This window comes from Primulina eburnea, chromosome 7 (genome assembly GCF_022965805.1).
Source record: "Primulina eburnea isolate SZY01 chromosome 7, ASM2296580v1, whole genome shotgun sequence".
NCBI classification, from domain to species: domain Eukaryota; kingdom Viridiplantae; phylum Streptophyta; class Magnoliopsida; order Lamiales; family Gesneriaceae; genus Primulina; species Primulina eburnea.
The window spans coordinates 4,104,285-4,123,701 of record NC_133107.1 but is presented as its reverse complement, the minus strand read 5'-3'; the positions used below and the strand labels follow the sequence as shown (position 1 = coordinate 4,123,701).

Sequence of the window (19,417 nt, the reverse complement as noted above, 5' to 3'; positions counted from 1 at the left end):
ACAAGAGGCTTACACTTTTTAATTAGTTGACTGAGTTAGAGATTTGTCTCATAAAATTGACTTGTGATACCGTCTCACAAAATTTATTGTGTTTCCTTAAAATAGACATAGAAAGAATTTAATATAATACAGTATATAATTTATGTTGGGTTTGTATACATAGATATATCACACGGTAAACACTAAACATGCAGCATACACATTTTAATTTTTAGGATTAAAATATTTTAATTAATTTAATTTAAGTCAATAATTTATCTCAAATCTAAAAAAAATATTACGTGGGATTCATGCATCTTTTGGATATATATATATCCAACCACCTCCAGATATATATATGTTTCATCTTTGAAACACAGTATGAACAAGATCTCTCAATTAATTATCTTTTAATATTTATTTCCTTACATTGATTTTCAAAATTAATTTAATGTTGGTTTTCTTTTCTAGATGACGAATATATTAATGGCACCGTTTGACTCCATGGAAAGAGCATTGTTTGGCGTCAAGCGAAGTTTGAAGGTCGTAAATATTCCTCCGCAAGAAAGAGGTCACCGCATTGGACACGAACATGTAATTAATTTGCTAATCGCGATTCCCTATACATTTTAAATCAATTGATCAAGGAGAGTAATCGCTCTTATCCCGACATTAACAAAAGCTCCAAACTCTAACAATGGAGCATGCATGTGTTGCATAAATTTTAAGTTCATCAATTTCTCGCCAGAATTACTCATTTATTCCAACATAAATAATCTCGATGGTCGAATGTTTTCATGTACAAGTACTAACAACATGATTTAATATTTTTATGGAATGTAATCGTAATTAGTGAATAGATTTTGGAGTCAAAAAGGTTTATATTATGCAGTGGTGATGGACAATGAAGTATCATGGAAAAGGGACAAAAAGCACGATCCCATCAAACGTCTCTCAGTTCTGAGTAGACCCATGATCGAATGCTGGATATGGTAGTAGTTAAACTCCTACTCCTATTTCATCATTTTAATTTTAACAGTGAATTTAATTAGGTAAGATTTAATAATCCCATCAACAGTACTCAGTGAAACTGGAGTTCAATCATGGCGGGATCTTCAAGAATGAAAGGGAAGAAAGTTGGGGGGGTTGGGTGGTTGTACTTTTGGTGATATTTATTGAATAATTTCCAATATTATGTCACGTTTGCCTTTTTCATGGCGTTTGCTTCTTCCTTTCCTTCCATTTTGTCTGCAACCAAAATGGTGGTTTTTTGGGTTTTAATCAATCTCATTTCTCGCCATTCCCTTCCACCTTTTTTTGTTTTTTTACCCCTATTTGCTGGGTTTGGATAAATTCTGATTACCGTAGACTAGTGTGTAAACATTTGGCAAGCTACCTGTAGACCTATTTAAACATTTGTATCGTGCAAGGAATATAAAGACCAGCTCGATCGATCCAATAATTTGCTTTTACTCTTTCTTTCATCAAACTTAATGAATATATAATCTCAATTTTTAAAATATATTATATTCTAATGTCTGCTATTACATAATAAATCATATATATAACATAACTATATATAAAATAGATTAACACTGATTTTATTACAATTTTCGTGGTGACCGGTGATATGATCAAGTGCCATTTTTATAATTATTAATTCTGTTAACTTAGTAAGTCTTTTATCAGGCGATTTTGTATCTGCAATGAAAATCAGTACTTTTGACATAATAATTTTTTTATTTGCATTGAACAATAATACTTGAGAAGAGTCGGGTCGGAAATTCGTCTCAAAAAATTGATTAGACTGATCTTATGAGTTATGACATTATAAATTTGGTAAAGGTCATGTGTAGTATGATTCATTGCATTAATTTCAATATTTATATTTTTATTATAAAATTCAAAGCATGATAATTAATAATAGTATAATTAAGTACGTTAGACATTAACATTAGGTCGAATATAAATAATTTATAGATTGTAAATACTGAAAATGTTGACTCGTATGAAGAAGAAATAACTCATACGCTCAAGTCAGTATCAAATTCATAGAGTCAATAAAAATTTTCATGCCCTGGGCCCAAGCATGTGCGATCGCAATAATGAAACCCTTATAGAAACTACTTCGTATCCGTTATCACTTTACGAAAATAGTTAACTCAAGTTGCTATAAAAGTCTATTGTAAACTCATAAAAACATTTTAAACTTTCATTGTCAACCAATATAGGACAAGAATATCACAAAAAATGACATAAACTTTGTGCTAGATTTTTTTTTATATTTTTTAAGATGATATACTTGAGATTAACTCCCCAAAACCTATCTCTTGGAGGAGAATTGTCCAAATTCATACGTAAAACTCCAAATAACTTAATTCAATCAATGTGAAACATCTGGTACTCCAAAAACTAGCTCTAGAGAGATGATTGTACAAATTTATATATACAACTTCTAAAAACTTAATTTAGTCGATGTGAGACATCTGACACACTTCCTCACGCCCAGAAAATAAACAAGCAGAATGTGAGGTTCACAAGACATTAGCAGGTGACCAATAAGGCATGCACAACCAACACATGAGCTCTGATATCATGTTAAAATCATGGACTTGATTTAACTCCATCCAAAAGCCAGTTCAAGAGGAGAATTGTCTAAATTTATATAAACTAACTATCAAGATTTAATGTAACCGATCATGACACATCTAACACATATAATTATTCACTTTTGCTTTTTCTTCTCTATAACTTATTTTCAGATGAGATAAATAAGATGTGCCAAAATATGGTAATGTATAACCGTGAGGTATCAAAAGATTATTTTGAGGGTAACATCATAGATGTTTCTGAAATAAGAGAAAACATAAAAAAGAAGAAGATAATTAGTAACAAATTAAAATTAATATATGAGATTCGTTAGAAAAATGAGTAAATTTAAATAGTGCATGGATCATATTATAAATCAAAAAAGATGAAAAGTTGTGTTTATTTGTACGTATAAAATAGCATACATACTCGATCGCATACATATTCACGACACTATAATAATATGAACGAAATAATCCAGTAAGTATTGGACACGACGGAATAGTCTATATGTTAAGGTAGCACATGTAACAATTAATGAATGCCGCAATTTAAAATCGCATTTTACTGGAATAGGTATGTGTGTCTTGCGTGAAGTGCGCTTACACCCTTCCCTTAATGCAGACGTGCTCTCAGTAAATGCGAAGTGGACACACTTTAATGCACTGATTTATTTGTTTGCACATGCAGTAATGGTAGAGACTTAGAATTATACAATTGCAGTAAAATTTTTACCTATTAACGATACACACACACACACACAAGAATGAACTAATTGTGTGTGGGTTATTTACTGAAATCTTCAAGAAATATAGTTTTTAACTATACAACTGTCAACTGACATGCTAATTCAACTTCCATTAAGAATTAAACCTAAAATACTCTAATTGACCTGCAATTGTATACAAATACTCTAATTGTATACAAATAATAATAATTATCATTGACCTTTTATAGCGACCGTGTTCAAATAACCGTCGCTTTTTTTAACGACGGTGTTGTTGAACCGTCACTAAATAGCGACGGTCTTCTTTAAATAAACCGTCGCTATTAAGCGACGTGTGTTCAAAAACCGTCGCTTTGAGAAGGCGACGCGCACTTCTGTGTCGGACTTTCAAACCGTCGTTTAACCCTTACCTTTTAACAAACCGTCGCTAATTTTTTTTTTTTTGGTATTATAAAATGACTTAGTTTATTAATTAATTTATCGTTCACAATCATCTAGCTCGGTATTAGTTTATTTAAAAAAAAACTCATCGAATTATCATGCGATGCGGATTTCGTTTAATCAATTTGTTTCTAATTGTATTAAAATTAGGCTATTTGAATTATTGGTTCACATTTGATCATACAAAACCAACTCCATCGAATTCTGCATGAGTTTAGAAACTCAGAATCTGAGAAAATAAAGGGTACCAAATAATAATAATAATAATAATAATAATAATAATAATAATAACAACAACAAGGCCTAAAAATATGAAGTCAAGGCTAGTTAGGGTTCTTCAATATTATTGGATGTTTGTGTTTTCTCTTTATCTTCTCGATAGTATAAATCAATTTAATAAATCAATTAATTAATATCAAAATAATAAGAATAAGAAGAAATAAAAATGTGTCATGATCCACAAAACACGGGTACATCCTTTATTAGACCCTGATGGTGTTTTGCTTGGGGAATTGATGAATTTTCATTATATAATATATAATTAAAGAATTATTTTTCATGTCCTGCATGCAAACAGCTCATTTATGTTTTGTGTATTCCTTCATATGTAATAAATGAATCAAAATTAAATAAGACCAGGCCGCACAATACGATCGATGGATATTTTTGGACGAATTTTATACATTGATACGTATGAATAAAATACGTATCACATATATGGGTACGTACGTTAACAAGAATGATTTAAGATAAATGTACGTATAAATAATGAAAGTCACAATTAAAACTACGGTAAATTAACGCAAATCGAATTCATTCGTCGCATATATTTAGGCTTATGAAATAAAACATAGAGTTACAAAATTAAATTCTGTGATATGATAAACACAATAAGAAATCTGGCATCCAGTGTTCCATTTTATAATAAATTCGATATTGTAATATATAGAACACACGAAGAGACACACGTGTGTGTACGCGCGCGCGTGCGTGAAATTTAAAGGAATGTGCATTTTCTGAGCTTGAGAGGCTTTCTCTTCATTTTCGGTGGTCGCAAAACAACCTTTATCGCAGTATCAAACACGGCTTTTATATTCTGAAATTGAACAAAGAAAAAAATTAATAAAATTTTACAAGAATGTTGAATTTACCAAATCGAACCAAATTAATTACTCTTTACGTATACATATCTAAAAATAACAAAATAGCAAATTATGGGAAATCTTAATTTTTTTAGAAACATAAATTTAGGGAAAATATTTGTGATTTACCTGTTGAGTTTTAGCACTACACTCAATATAAGCTACTGCCCCGATCAGCTTCTTCAGTTCTTCACCCTGGTTCAAAATTTTTTATAACAAAGTTAATTGTTTTAAAATTGATTATGATGGTACGATGTTTTTTTTTTTTGAATTTAAGAAATTAAATAGTTTCGAGAAAATGAAATTAAGTATTATACCTGGGCAGTTGATATTGGAACCGCATCAGGATGACCACTTAAAAATTGCTCGTCTTCTCTCAAGTCTGCATTTTTATAATTTTAACCGCAAAATATTTATGAATAAAAGAATAATCCACCGATTTATTATTTCACCGAAGGTAATTATTTGGCTACCTTTTTTTTAAAAAAAAAAAACTAAAATTGCACATATAATAGGGGGAAATTGCATTTACGATAATTGTACAATGGTAAAAAAAGGTTATTAAACCAATTAATTTTACCGAGTTTGGTTCCCACGAGTACAATAGGTACGTTCGGAGAATAATGGCGCAATTCTGAGATCCACTGAGATTAAAAGGAAAAAAACTAGATTATTAATTCGTAAATATTATATCTATATAAAACTTTAATTACAATAAAAAAAAAGTTTGGGAAAAAAAGAAACAGACCTTCTTGTATATGTTCTCGTAGCTCGCTTTGCTGATTAGTGAAAAGGCCAATATAAATACATCAGCTCCCCTATAACTTAGGGGCCTTAATCTGTTGTAATCTTCTTGCCCTGAATTTCATCAGTTTTTGGAAATTATACTTAAATTTATGCCATCTACATTTATAATTTGGTATTCAGTAACCTTGAACAAAATTATGTAATGAAATACTCCTATTCTCAAATTCGAGTCGCGTCGATGAAAATACGAAGGAAAATGTTAATTAACCTGCTGTGTCCCAGAGGCCAATGTTCACCGTGTTGCCATCCACCACCACATTAGCACTGAAGTTGTCGAACACAGTCGGAACATAATCCTATATACATATTATCAAGTATTCAAAACAGTAAAAGAAAAAAAGACATCAACTAAAAAGGATTTCATGAAATATATATGTCATGTAAATAAATAAGTATACCGTCGGAAAAGTATTACTGGTGTAAGAAATGAGCATGCACGTCTTCCCCACCGCGCCATCGCCAACAGTGACACATTTTATAAACCTCGTTGTAGCCATTTCTTGGCAGGAAAGCTATGCAACACAACAAGATTAATAAAAATTCTGCGAAACCCTAAATCTTTAATGTCTCAGAATCTCCAACTTAGTGTGGATATTTATAAATATAATCAGTCATCTTCAAATGCCCATTAAAATGTAAGATTAAAATGTGACATAAAAAGATAAATATATTGGGAGAAGTTGGCATTATATTATTTAACAACCTCTATAATGATTGGTTCAAGACTTTACTTTTGTTTGAAGTTGAAGAACAAAGCCCATTGCAAGGAAAAATGGTGTGCATGTGCAACAAATTAGGTGGTAGTGGTGGTGGCTGTTTGTTAGTTAAGTATACAACAAGGGACAAAAAAGATTATTAAAAGAAGAAGATTGCTTCTACTTATACTATGATTATTATTTTGTAGGTATGTTTTGAAAATTACGTCTAATTAATTTAAAACATCATTATTAAATGAGCCCAAGCCCAAGAGGAATGTCTCACATCCCTTCTCAGCCCATGACGCAATTTATTTAATCTATAAAAATAACTAATAGCGTTGTCACAATAAAAATAATTTTATATATTATAATACAAATATATTTCAGGATCCAGTGAAGTATAATAACACATTAAGAACGAACACACACACACACACACACAAAATCTATTAAATAAAAAATAATATAGTAGAATGTTATAAAGTAACAAAAAATATAATTTTAAAAAATAATAGCTAGATAAAATAAAAAAAAAACTATATGCGTGGATACTTTTCGCTAAGTAAAACAATAAATCATAAAGACCAACATGTACAAGACAATAAATCCATTTCAAAATTTTAACATGATAAAGAATATTGTGATTAAACCTAAGAGTAGGTCTCTTGTGAGACGGTGTCACGAATTTTTATCTGTGAGACGGGTGGACCTACCGATATTCACAATAAACAATAAAAAGTAATACTCTTAGAATAAAAAAAAAATACTTTGTCATGGATGACTCAAATAACAAATCTGTCTCACAAAATACGATCCGTGAGATCTTCTCACACAAATTTTTGCCTAAACCCCTAAATAAGTCAGAGAATGTTAATTAATTATTCAAACATTTGATTTTTGTCCATTGTAATTAAATTATATTCAGGAGTTTGATATATTTTTGTGTGTGTTATAATTTTTAAATTCTTCGTTCATACAAAAGTTTTAATTTGAAAAAGGATTTCATAAATCATTATTTTTTTTAAAAAAGTCATAAATCATATTTGATGGATAAAATTACAGGAGTGAAGAAATGTAATAATAATAGATCCATATTTGGCACAATATAATTTCTTATATTTGACATGCATCTTTTAAGACGAATTATACTGTCAAATTTAAGAGAGTTGTACATGTGTAGGGGAGCGAGACTCCGACTCGTTGCAGCTAGGCCAGATATAAACATGATCGATCATATACATCCATTACATAGAAACATGGTTATAATAGGTGTGTGTGGTCCAAGACAATGGCGGCTGTTCACCAAGAAACGAATCCTCTCTCTGATCATGACCAGAAATAATACAAGAAACTCCCAGTTGGGAAACAGTAGAATCAATTGTTGAAGAAAAATCTAGGCACTTTGTGTGACACGAAATTCCTTTTCCTTTGGCCTGATCAGTTTCGAGTGGAAAATTTAGACACGCCTTTCGTCCTCTCATTCTTAAAGCAGCCTCATCATACGCGACTGCAGCTTCTTCCTCTGTGTCAAAAGTCCCCAACCAAATCCTCACTCCTTTCTTGGACGAATCTCTTATTTCCGCTGCATATTTACCCCATGGACGTCTTCTCACCCCTCTATAATGTTTACTGACCTTTTTATCGGCTTTTGAAATATCATTTGCAACTTTTCCTGAGCTTAGGCTTTGTGACTTCTCTGTATTATTAATGCTGGATGCGGGGATCGTTTCTGCGAGAATTTGTCTCCATGCCTTTTCTCCCACGGATGTCCATTCACCTAAACTTGGCAACCTATCTAAAACTTCCATTATCGATTCATCTTGTTGAAGGGTAGATAGGTAATCCCAAGAATCCGAGGACTCGACTGTTTCATGTTTTGCAATGAAATTTGCCCACACCTGTTCCAGAATTGCGTCTGGTGAGGGATTACAATCCATTTATGATTCCTGATACAATTCACCAAAACGTTGAAGCTTGAGATTGATGGCAATTAAATAGAGTAGTGACTATATTTATTTGACAAAAATATGTGGATATACATAACATGACAGCTAGGTAATATGAGTTGGAACCCGGCAAGAAACTTGCATTGCAAACAATGAGCTATTACAGACATTAGAATACATAGAAGGGCATCGATTTTTTATCGTACTATATATGTTTGACATTCCATGCACGCACACACACGCACATATATATACATAATTGTTTTTTGAAGAAGCCATACTTAAATTTATATTTTAGGAAGTTTATGTGGGATCTAAGCAAGTTCCTTCGTAATAGATTGCTGATTTCTCAAGACTATTTTAGCTTGTATGATTAGAAAAAGTAGGGTATGGTCAACAAATTCGAGTAATTTGATTGTCGATTGTTGGGATAATAGCCAAAATGATCATAGCTAAATTTGCTTATTTTGTGTTTTGATCTTATAATTATTCAAATTAAGGTTTTGATCATGCCAATTTTTAAATTTCTTATTTTATTTGGATGAACAAAATTCAAATCAATTCAAATGATACCCAAATCCATACATAACTTGCGGCTTATAATCTTGCTTTCACTGCTAAATTAAAGATTTTCTTATCTTGAGGCGGGCTGTAGTCTTTGCTTGGCCATAGGGAATACCGACAGGACAATTTGTCACCCTAAATTACCTACCATTCACTACTGCATCCAATCAAATATTTTGAATTTTACATATAAATTTTTAAAGATTAATTAATATTTAATTAAACCAATTTCACTAAATTCTAGATGTTAATCATGTTATATATGTCGATGACTCGATGCTTAAAAGGAAAAAAAAAAGTTTAAGATGTATGATTATATTTTTTTATTTATTTGATTTTTGAAAGGAAATTAATACTATATTAATTACTTGCCGAACCAAATGATAAGTTATCTTAAAACATTCAAGCGGCCACTTGGGTAGTTTTCCAGTATGATCTTCTAGTCCCACTTTGTGTGGTGCTACTTGGATGCGGACCCTTTGGTTCTGTAACTAAAAGACCGTTTGATCAATTTGCTCATTCTTTTAAATGCTTTGTTTCGGTCAATGCTTCGAAAATGAGCTCTCAATATTTTTAAATCTTAATACCAATAATGCATATACATATGTTTTCAAAATAATAATAATAATGATAATAATAATAATAATGTACTATAATGTGTGTGTGTGTGTGTGTGGAGTGGGTCATTTCCGATCATGCTGTCTCTCTCTTGTTCATCTCACCGTGTTGCCATACTTTTCCTTCTCGTTTCATTATACACCGCTGAGACTAGAAGCTTGAAAGAGCGAATCTCTGCACTGAAGAATGTTTCAATGTCTGCCATTTTTGTGTTCGGAGATTCCACCGTTGATTCTGGCAACAATAATTTCTTGGAAACCACTTTCAAAAGCAACTTCCCGCCTTACGGTCGGAGATATCCCAACCATATTGCCACCGGAAGGTTCACCAATGGCCTTCTTGCCACGGATTTTGTGGGTACGAACGTTTTATTTTTTTTTTCCATATTACGTTATATACCAAATGGAAATAAAAATAAAAACGAATTCTTTCTTGTAGACATCATCTTTACAATTATAGAATTACTAATTTCATAGAATTTACTATATATAACAGCTCACTACCTGGGGATCAAAGACTATATACCACCGTATCTGGACTCAACACTTAGCCTCGACGAACTCAAGACCGGAGTTTGCTTTGCTTCTGCTGGCTCCGGCATCGACCCGCTTACAGCTCAAATAGATGTAAAATCTTTCCCTCTCCTCATCTTTAATCTCCTATAAATTTGAACTTATTTTGAATGAAGTTTTTTACACATATATGCACCGACAAAATTATTCATAATATAAACAAGTTTATAAACGGCATCGAATTAATCATGATTTAACTGTCTGATAGTTCTTTTTTTTTTCTTTTTGAAAAATGATTATGACAGGGTGTGCTTCCATTGCAAATGCAACTGGACAATTTTAAAGAGTATAAAACGCGAATGGAGTCCTCCATCGGGAAAGAGGGAGCCAAAAATCTCATAAATAAAGCTCTTTTTCTTTGTAGTGCGGGCACAAATGATTTCATCGTCAACTACTACGGCCTGCCGGTCCGGAGACTAACCTACACCATCTCCGCCTACCAGAAGTTCATTTTACGTAACGTACAGCTATTCATACAGGTAATACTACCGTGCTATGATTTATCATAGAGTAATTGTTGTCTAGCAAAAAATAATGCAACTCACGCGGTTACATTAATTATTATTTTTTACTATTAAGATATATAAGTATATATTCTATATTATGGTATGTAGGGTTTAGTGGAGTTGGGGGCGAGGAAGATTGTGATAGTAGGGCTGCCCCCGATAGGATGCGTGCCAGCTGTCATAACACTGAATTCCGACAACGCTTTAACGCACCGTGGGTGTATCGAATCGCTATGCACCGTCGCACGGGATTACAACCGTATGCTCCAGACCACACTCACAGATATGCAGATGAGTGATGGGGCCCGAGTGGCCTATATCGACATATACAAACCCTTGGATGCCATCGTCAAGAACCCTCGTCGGTTCGGTAATGAGTTAAGGACTTTTCAAATTTTTATTTTGGATTTTTTTTTAAAATGTAATATTTGCAGGGTTTGAGAAAGTAAACGTGGGATGCTGTGGAAGTGGACTGCTAGAGGCATCATTCGCTTGCAACCTAGAGTCGGTGGTTTGTTCGGATGACTCGAAGTATGTGTTCTGGGATGCCATACACCCCACTGAAGCAGCATACTACGCTATTTTCCTGTCCATCCGCCCTGTAATTGATTATTTTTTACGTTAGGATATTTATTTTTGTCCATCCATCCCTCACATAATTATAATATTTATTACAATATCATCTTAATTCCTTTTATAACATACAGTATGATTGAGGGCGGGCCATACCCTAAACAAACACCATACATGACATTTTGAATTGCATTCATGATACTTGGCCAACCAACTCCATACAGCAAGCAATATTCGAAAACATTCATTAATTTCTAGTAACCGTACAAGTTGAAATAATTTAATGCATATAATGATAATCTTTAAGGTGTTGAATAATTATATATATAACTATATATTTTAAATTAGTCACAAGATCCGTTGTAGTCTAGTTGGTTAGGATACTCGGCTCTCACCCGAGAGACCCGGGTTCAAGTCCCGGCAACGGAATTATATTTTTTGTACTTCCTGAATTTTTTTTTCCTCCGTGGTTAACAGATTCAATTTAACTGTCATTGCGTTTAGGGTGAGAAAAAATATCGAAAAATCGTGCCGAAAAAAATATCGAACTTATCGAAAAAATCGGTATACCGACAATGGAAGTACGGAAATTTTCTGTATCGGTACGAAATATTTTTTTTTCTGGTATTTCGGTATATAATTTTTTATTATTTTTTTTTAAAAATTTAAGTTTGGTATACCGAAAAAATGGCAAAAAATGTCGGTATAATGTCGGTATACCGAAAACATTTTCGGTATACCGACATTTTTTGGGTATACCGATAAAATTTTCGGTGTCGGTATGGTATCGGTATGAGCTTTTTTCATACCGAAAATTCGGTATATAGAATGTGCGGTATGCCGAATTTTCGGTATTGATATCGGTATGGAAAAATTCCATACCGATATTTTCGGTACGGTACACGGTACACCGTACCCACCCCTAATTGCGTCCAATTCCCTGTCATTAAAACTTTGTCTTAGACTATTAAAATTAAATTAAATTTAAAAATTAAATTTTATAAAAGTTTAGGGGAAACAGTAGTTTGGAATTTATAAATCCGTAGTATAAAGTAATGTTAGAACCAAAGAGCATTGGCTCAAATTTCCACTCTCTCCAAGGTCGGAAGTCCAGCAGTAGTAAGAATGCTGGACTTGTCATGCAAGAACAACACCGTCTTCATCAACATTGATTCTCCCATTCCAGAACTTCGGCATACGTTCTTCGAAAGCAGGTGGTTTCTGGTACACAGTTTATGCGGTCTTGATTAAGATTACAGCAGTCAGAAAAAATATGGGAGTTGATTGAATCTCGAATATTATGAATAAATATAATTACATTTTAAATTATTTATGTAATTAATCATCCGCATAATTCCGGTCGTCGCCGGATATGTCGAAAAAAAAAGCCAAACAGCAAAACATTAAATTAAGGTGGTCCCGGCGGGGCTCGAACCCGCGACCTTCGGCTCATAAGACCAACGCTCTAACCAACTGAGCTACGGGACCTCTTTCTGGCTGACAAGTTTTAAGCTTTTAATAATTTTTATATAACTTAGAATTTTTGTTGGCAGAAGAATCGGACCATCTGTTTCGAAATTAAATAAAATTCTTTTTTTTTTTTTTAAAAAAGATTTGTTCGCAACTATCCATTAGTCGATCGAACTGATAGCTATATCATCTCCCACACAAAATTCGCGTTAGTCATTCGTATTTCAAAGTTCTGAGCCATCTCTGATAAATTCGTAATGGTGCGGGAAAGCTTGTGAGAAAAATAAGTTCAGGTTCTTTCTTTCAAAAAGAGGATCCCTTCAAATTTCAAGAAAATATTTGCATGTCAATTTTTTTTTTTCACTAGAAACATAAAAAAGAAAGAGAGAAAGAAAAACATACTTGTAAGGCATAAGCTTCAAATTTCCAAAATCTTGAAGCATAAAAAGCAGGCATGCATTGAAGGTTCAAAATCATTATATAATGCCGTACGAGAAAGAAAATATTCCACTTATTATTATCCAAGCGAAAGATGAATGAATATCGAAGCATATAACATCACTCTGTTGTCATACCATCTAAAATTCTTCTTGATCAACTCATACAATAATACTTCCTTAACTCATGTTTTCTCAGCTCTAACTATTGAATTCAATACCGGAAAGTTGAGCATCTGTGATAAAATTATGCTAAAAATAGAACTAAAATATTGTACCTATCTCAGCTAAAAACCACGTAAAATTTCTCGATCACCAGTAATCCTGAGTCAATTGACTCCTAAGGGTCCTCCCGAAGGAAGATGTCTCAAGCAATTTGGGATCACAGAAGCGATATCTTCTGCAGTTACTTTATCTCTTCCTTTAAGAGCAGCCAAAGCTCTTGCTACCCTATTGGTCACTATGTCACCTCTCAATGCATCAACATTTAGATCAGCGCAGACCTTGGAGATATTAACTCTTATCTTCATGATCAATCGTGACAGAAGACAGTGAATTCTGAGCAGAGGAAATCTGCTCTTGGAGTTTGTCTTGCTTTGCCATGTAAGATTCTCGAAATTCTTTAGGATCCCTGTCAAATCGGGCCCTCTCCTCCACAATTTTCACCCTGAGCTATGCATCCTTCACTGTTCCGACCTGAGCATGCATTGGGGTCTAAGCTCTCCCTCTTTTGGATTTCCAGAGCCTGAGTATGAACCAGGCAGGGTGATATCAAGATTCCTTCCCGCTCCACCGTATTCCAACCATAGGCAGCAGAATCAAGAACGTCCACCAAGTGGTCATCCGAAAGATTCACTTCGTCCACATAGAGGATTCCTCGGTTCCGCTTTAGCCAGAAGGCCAGGCTCGAATGCTTTGACACCTTCGGTTTTCAATGTCAATTGTATCACAAACTCTATCTTCTGTGGCCTCCAATGGCATGTTGATTTTGACTGACACGGTAGGGAGTTTTTCGCCTCTATCATTTTTCTCGTCTCGTGCTTCAGGATCCTGAACTTCTGGGTCCTCCAGATCCGAATTGAATGCGTCACCAGCAATTATTTTGATTTCAGGAAGTAGATCCACCATTGAACGAAACGCTCCTGGTCCCTCGGTTACCCATTTTCATCACGCCTCCTATCTTTGGGTCAATCACTTTCAGCAAAATGCATAGTTTCATCTATTCTTGCCCAACTATATATAGCTGCAAATGGGTAAACTGGCCTCTGGCTCTCCTTTGAAGCAGCAACCTTCGGCACAATACATTCACATATTAGAGGAATTATTTCAGACTATACCGTTATTATCTGTCAGCAACAAATAAAATAACTGATACTTGTTCTTGACCAGGACTAATCTCACCGGCAACATTAGAGATTGCGACAGAGAACTGATAACACCCTTTTTTGAGAGGAATCCTAATCCCACCAAAAAATTTCCTCCCCGAACTCAAACCTGCAGCAAATCAACAAAAGCAATCAACTTTGTAGCAACCACCAACCCCCCATGACTAATTACACTGTTTATTCATTATCACCCTAAAGTCCATGGAATTCGAGAACAATGGAACGAGTGTTCATCTCTCATATTTGGATTGCTCTCTTGTAGAGACAATTATTATTTATCAACAAAACTATTGATGGGCGAAAAGGGATAATTTTCTTTGGTTAAAATTACTTCGGATAGTAAAATAAGTCATAAGATAAGAATAAAAACAAATTGTCATTGTTAGTTTAAGGAGTGACATGAAAAATGAATAATTAAATTTACTATTATTTGTTAAAAACAAAATTGTAATTAAATATCGTATTTATTCAACCCAAAAGAAACTCGTATTAATTGGCCCTCCAAATTTTTGAACGCCCATGGGCTCTCGATTTCATTTGCATAAAAATTAGCGCGAGTTTCTTGTACATTTCCCAAACCTCCTCCCTCCATAACTCAACCCCCAAACTCCATTTCTGAATCATTATTGAAATTCAGTTGCCTCCAAATGCCTAGTGCTCTTCCCACCTTCAATCTTCACTACAAATACTTCCACAACACCTCCGTTCTCAAGCATCTCCTTCACAATACACCAAAAGTAATGGCAGTCTTGTCTCTTCCCGGCAAGGAGAACACACCGAGTTCTTCTCCTCAATTAGGAGCTAAGTTTTCGGAAATTTCTTTCCACAAGAAGAGGAAATCGAGGATACCGCTGCAGGATATCACCAATCAAATCCACCCAGAATGCTTACCTTCTTTAACAGCAAGACCATTATCATCTGACGCGTCTTCTTCTCTTTGCCTCCGCAAGTGTTTGATTTTACAAGTCAAAAATCGATTTAGGGGAGCTGGGTTTGGTCCGCATGTTTCGATGTCGAATAATTCGAGCGTCGTTGCTCTGAGAAAGCACTTTAGGTAGGGAGTTAATGAATTGGATTGGGATATTTGTTGGATAATGAAGTTAGCGTACGACGATACACTCAGATACATAGCTAATAAAAAATGTGTCTGTAATAAGTTCAATTTTATTTGAGAAGTAAATCCATCTATCCAAGACGACAAGTGTGAAATCTGTGTTTGACATTTTTTTTAGTAAAATTATTTACAAAGTACAATTTCGAATAATCAATTATGTATGATATGGATATTAATGAGTAAGGTTGTCGCGGTCAGCTGGCCATAGTTGATGTATCACTTCTATTACTGTTTCCTGGGATTTCCATCGGGCGGAGGGGTGTCACCAGGGAAGGGGAAGTGTGTACGGGCAGAACTGGCAGCTGACGGGTTTGGATTGTGTTTGGATGATATTAAATGGGTATGCACGGGATAACGGGTTTTAATAATATTCGATCCATATCCAACTTGTTTAGGTTTTTTTGAATCCACTTATTTTTATTTATTGTTTGTGATATCTCTTGTCTTACATGGTAAGAATTAAAGATTAAAATGAATTTATAATAAGTTACAGTGGACTTCTATTATAACTTAGTTAATTAATATATATATTTAAATTAGTTAAACTATTTGAGTAAAATTTTTGTAAAACATATGATAATTGAGAATGAGAATTCTCATCAAAAATAGATGGAGTGACAATTCACATGAATATGTGAATAGAGTACGTTTCATGTGAGACCGTCTCACGGATCTTAATCTGTGAGACGGGTCAACTCTATCCATATTCATAATAAAAGTAATACTCTTAGCATAAAAAGTAATATTTTTTCATAAATGACCCAAATAAGAGATCGGTCTCACAAATACGACTCATGAGTCCTTCTCACACAAGTTTTTGTCATGTGAATAATAGTCATTCTCATTTATATGAGCATTCACATTTCAATATCTTATTAAACATGAATACAAAGAATGAGATGTGAATGATAATGTCATTCTCACTTTATTTCCTCGATCTTAACAAACATGCTCTAATTATCTAACGAGTTTCATAGATAAAACCCGTTAACTTTGATATGGGTTGGGATAGATATTGATTTCGATTTACGTATCGGTCAAGTAAGATATCTAGTATAACTAATTTTCATGCTGACTAGGAAATCTCTTTAATTTTTTCTAAAAGCACATCATATTTTAATTGTGCAGCCATGTGGACGCGGGCCAAAGCTCGGGACGTGACATAATGAGACATGAATGATCATTCCATTCTCACTTTATTCCCTCCTATCAAACATGTTCTAATTATCTAACGGGTTTCATAGGATAAAACCCGTTAACTCTGGATATGGGTTGGAATAGATATAGATTTCGATTTACACCGATCGAGTCGGATATCTGGTATAACTTACTTTCATGCTAACTAGGAAATCTCTTTAATTTTTTTTCTAAAAGCACATCATATATACTTTAAGCCAAAAAGTGCTTGAGTTATATTGACGTAACATACACATAATCACATGTATGAATGTAAACGAGCAAGAATCCTCGAACACAACACACAAGTTTCTATAAAACGATTCAAGTAAAATTAATACCATTTTTGCCAACTTGTGATACGTACTTACACAGACGAAAAAATTTCAAAATCACATTTTTAATATTTGTAAACATTTCTATAAATGCTTTTGGATTACGATGCTTTATTTCTCATAACACGATCATAAATTTCAAAATAATAACAATACAAATTTCAATTGAAGATCAAACTACAATACAAATTTCAATTGAAGATCAAACTATATATAACATATATAGGTCATATATATCTAATTTAAGCCACTGTTACCTCCAAGAGCGCCAATCTTTATGTTTTGATTTGGTTTAATTTGGACAATTTTTAAATTTTTTTGGCATGCATGACTTGTCCATATATTAAATTAGGAAAAAAAATTGTCAACTAACTTATCCATTTCGACTTTCAAATTTTGGTTTTGATACATTAAATATTTTTTCAATTTTCGATTATTTTTGTCCAATTGTTGACGAGACACCGAAAAATCTTGACGCGATTTCGAAAATTGTTGAATTTTCAAAAGCCATGACAAAAAATTAGAGTTAAATAGCCAAAAATTAGAAGTTAGTCTGCCGGTACTCAAAATTGAACAAGTTAGTGGACCCAAAAAAAATATAATTTTCCTATTAAATTTTAATTTTAAGGAAATAAGCACCATAATTATCAATATGAATTACATCATTTCTAAGCATTTCAAGGGTAAATTGATGGTCACACAACTCGAGACCTTATCTCAAACTTGAGACATTGATGTTTGATATATAGGTAATCGGACACAAAAAATTATTTTTGAAAGGGTGGACATAACTCATTATTTTCCAACACAATTGATAATAAAACTTTATTTTAATTCTCATAGAAAATGTAGACGTACATCTGCATATATTGCATTAGGTCATGACTCATTCCCCTATATATGAAGATAGACGATCATAAAGTATCTTCGTCCATATCCAAAACTTTATCGCTGATGTTATCAAGCTGCTGAGGTGTTTTGTACATTTTTTCGAAATACTTTGGAGAAAGCCGGTTTGTTTTGCTGATCATGCATCGAAATCACACGTAAACTAAGTCGATAAACAGCCGCCGTCTATCCAATGAGTTTCTTTTTCTGCATCAGCATCTATTCGAATGGTTAATAGATAGAAAGCTGCTGAGGTGTTTTGTGCATCTTGCTGTAATTTTGATAATTTGTTTTTGTCATCCGCTAGCGAGAAAAGTTAATTTGGATCGTGTGGTCTTTCGCCAGATGGTATCTTTACACTGCATTTTTTTGGTTTAATGGACGGACACCTCACCCTCGAACTTCACTGGCTGATAATGAGTAATTAATTTGCTCTTTTTCCACCGCAAATAAGGTTGCTCTACAAATGAAGAATCGCTTTGATAAAAGAAAAACAATTGTTTGGTTTTGAATCCGTGTGCTTTATTTGATCACTACTTAGATTAGATATATCAAGAAACTGTATAAATAAAAGTGACCGCAGTCTTCATATCACCTAACTTAATATACGAGAGAAAAATTACAATGTCTGGCCTGAGCTTTTCGACTTGCCTCGTGATTTGGTTCTTGATTTCATCTGCAGTCGTAGGGGCTCGTCCCGTTAAGCATATAACTCTTGCGAGACGATCACTGGAGGTTCAATTTGGAGGGGAAAAGGAGATTAATCCTCATCGTTACATGAATGAATGGCCTGACAGAGTGAGCCCTGGAGGACCGGATCCACACCATCATTTTATACGCGATTGACATATAATATCGAAGCATCGTATCAAGCTTTTCGTACTACTCCTTGACATGCAACCGAAGCTCTGAGTTACGTTCTTTCCATTCGTAAAATACAGTTTCATATCCAGTGACTCGTTCATCTTATATTTTATGTCACATCACATAATTTGGAAGTAAGAAAACTCAGGTGTTTATGTTTTAAAGTAGGTTTGAGATTCTTGAAACAAAACATTATTGTATCAAACGACAAGATTACGATCCCAAGAATGCTTTGGGTGTTTATAATTGCCATTTTGAATTTGCGAAGCTCTTCGTAGGCACTAAAAAGATATATATTATTCGAATGTTGTAACTTATAGTTTTTTGACGGTAAGTTTTGCTTCTTATGTTTTATATGATTTTGCGTTGCATGTAAAATTTATACCATGCTGAACTTAATTTTCTTATTAATTATTATCATCTTTTTTTATTCTTTCACGGAAATATATGCTTATATTTTTGTACTGCAATAATCAAGCCACTCCATTTATGTCTTTAATTCGAACTTTTCTTTTTTTAGGAGACGAAATACATATTTCTGTTTTATTTTCTGTGTAATCTTACATATATGCTAGAAAACCATGCA

General features: G+C 33.5%; 3 protein-coding genes, 2 non-coding genes and 1 pseudogene across 7 annotated transcripts; 2 read left to right on the top strand and 4 right to left on the bottom strand.

Annotated features, from left to right (window-relative positions):
* Positions 1-4,543: 4,543 nt before the first annotated feature.
* On the bottom strand, positions 4,544-6,305 carry LOC140836020 (rac-like GTP-binding protein RAC13). The gene is made up of 7 exons (XM_073201434.1): positions 6,084-6,305; positions 5,894-5,981; positions 5,627-5,736; positions 5,459-5,522; positions 5,196-5,260; positions 5,008-5,073; positions 4,544-4,832 (listed from the first exon to the last, which is right to left on the bottom strand). Exons 1-7 carry the CDS (start codon positions 6,180-6,182, stop codon positions 4,734-4,736), a joined length of 591 nt encoding a protein of 196 aa, XP_073057535.1. The 5' UTR covers positions 6,183-6,305; the 3' UTR covers positions 4,544-4,733.
* A 1,322-nt stretch (positions 6,306-7,627) lies between these two features.
* LOC140837397 (ethylene-responsive transcription factor ERF091-like) lies at positions 7,628-8,447 on the bottom strand. Its single transcript, XM_073203533.1, has one exon. It carries the CDS (start codon positions 8,318-8,320, stop codon positions 7,628-7,630), a length of 693 nt encoding a protein of 230 aa, XP_073059634.1. The 5' UTR covers positions 8,321-8,447.
* A 1,091-nt stretch (positions 8,448-9,538) lies between these two features.
* On the top strand, positions 9,539-11,289 carry LOC140836019 (GDSL esterase/lipase At5g45960-like). Of its 3 annotated transcripts, none has more exons than XM_073201432.1 (5): positions 9,539-9,868; positions 10,007-10,137; positions 10,329-10,562; positions 10,698-10,950; positions 11,024-11,289. In XM_073201432.1, the coding sequence occupies exons 1-5, from the start codon at positions 9,589-9,591 to the stop codon at positions 11,212-11,214; spliced, it is 1,089 nt and encodes a 362-aa protein (XP_073057533.1). In that variant the 5' UTR covers positions 9,539-9,588; the 3' UTR covers positions 11,215-11,289. The 3 variants fall into 3 exon arrangements, with proteins under 3 accessions (XP_073057533.1, XP_073057532.1, XP_073057534.1); XM_073201431.1 differs by having other exon boundaries at positions 10,698-10,959; positions 11,024-11,287; XM_073201433.1 differs by having other exon boundaries at positions 10,698-10,954; positions 11,024-11,166.
* Positions 11,290-11,518: 229 nt separating this feature from the next.
* On the top strand, positions 11,519-11,591 carry TRNAE-CUC (transfer RNA glutamic acid (anticodon CUC)). Its single transcript has one exon. It is a non-coding gene; the product is annotated as a tRNA-Glu (tRNA).
* Positions 11,592-12,576: 985 nt separating this feature from the next.
* On the bottom strand, positions 12,577-12,650 carry TRNAI-UAU (transfer RNA isoleucine (anticodon UAU)). Its single transcript has one exon. It is a non-coding gene; the product is annotated as a tRNA-Ile (tRNA).
* Positions 12,651-13,216: 566 nt separating this feature from the next.
* Positions 13,217-15,583, bottom strand: LOC140837395 (magnesium-chelatase subunit ChlI, chloroplastic-like; annotated as a pseudogene).
* Positions 15,584-19,417: the final 3,834 nt, after the last annotated feature.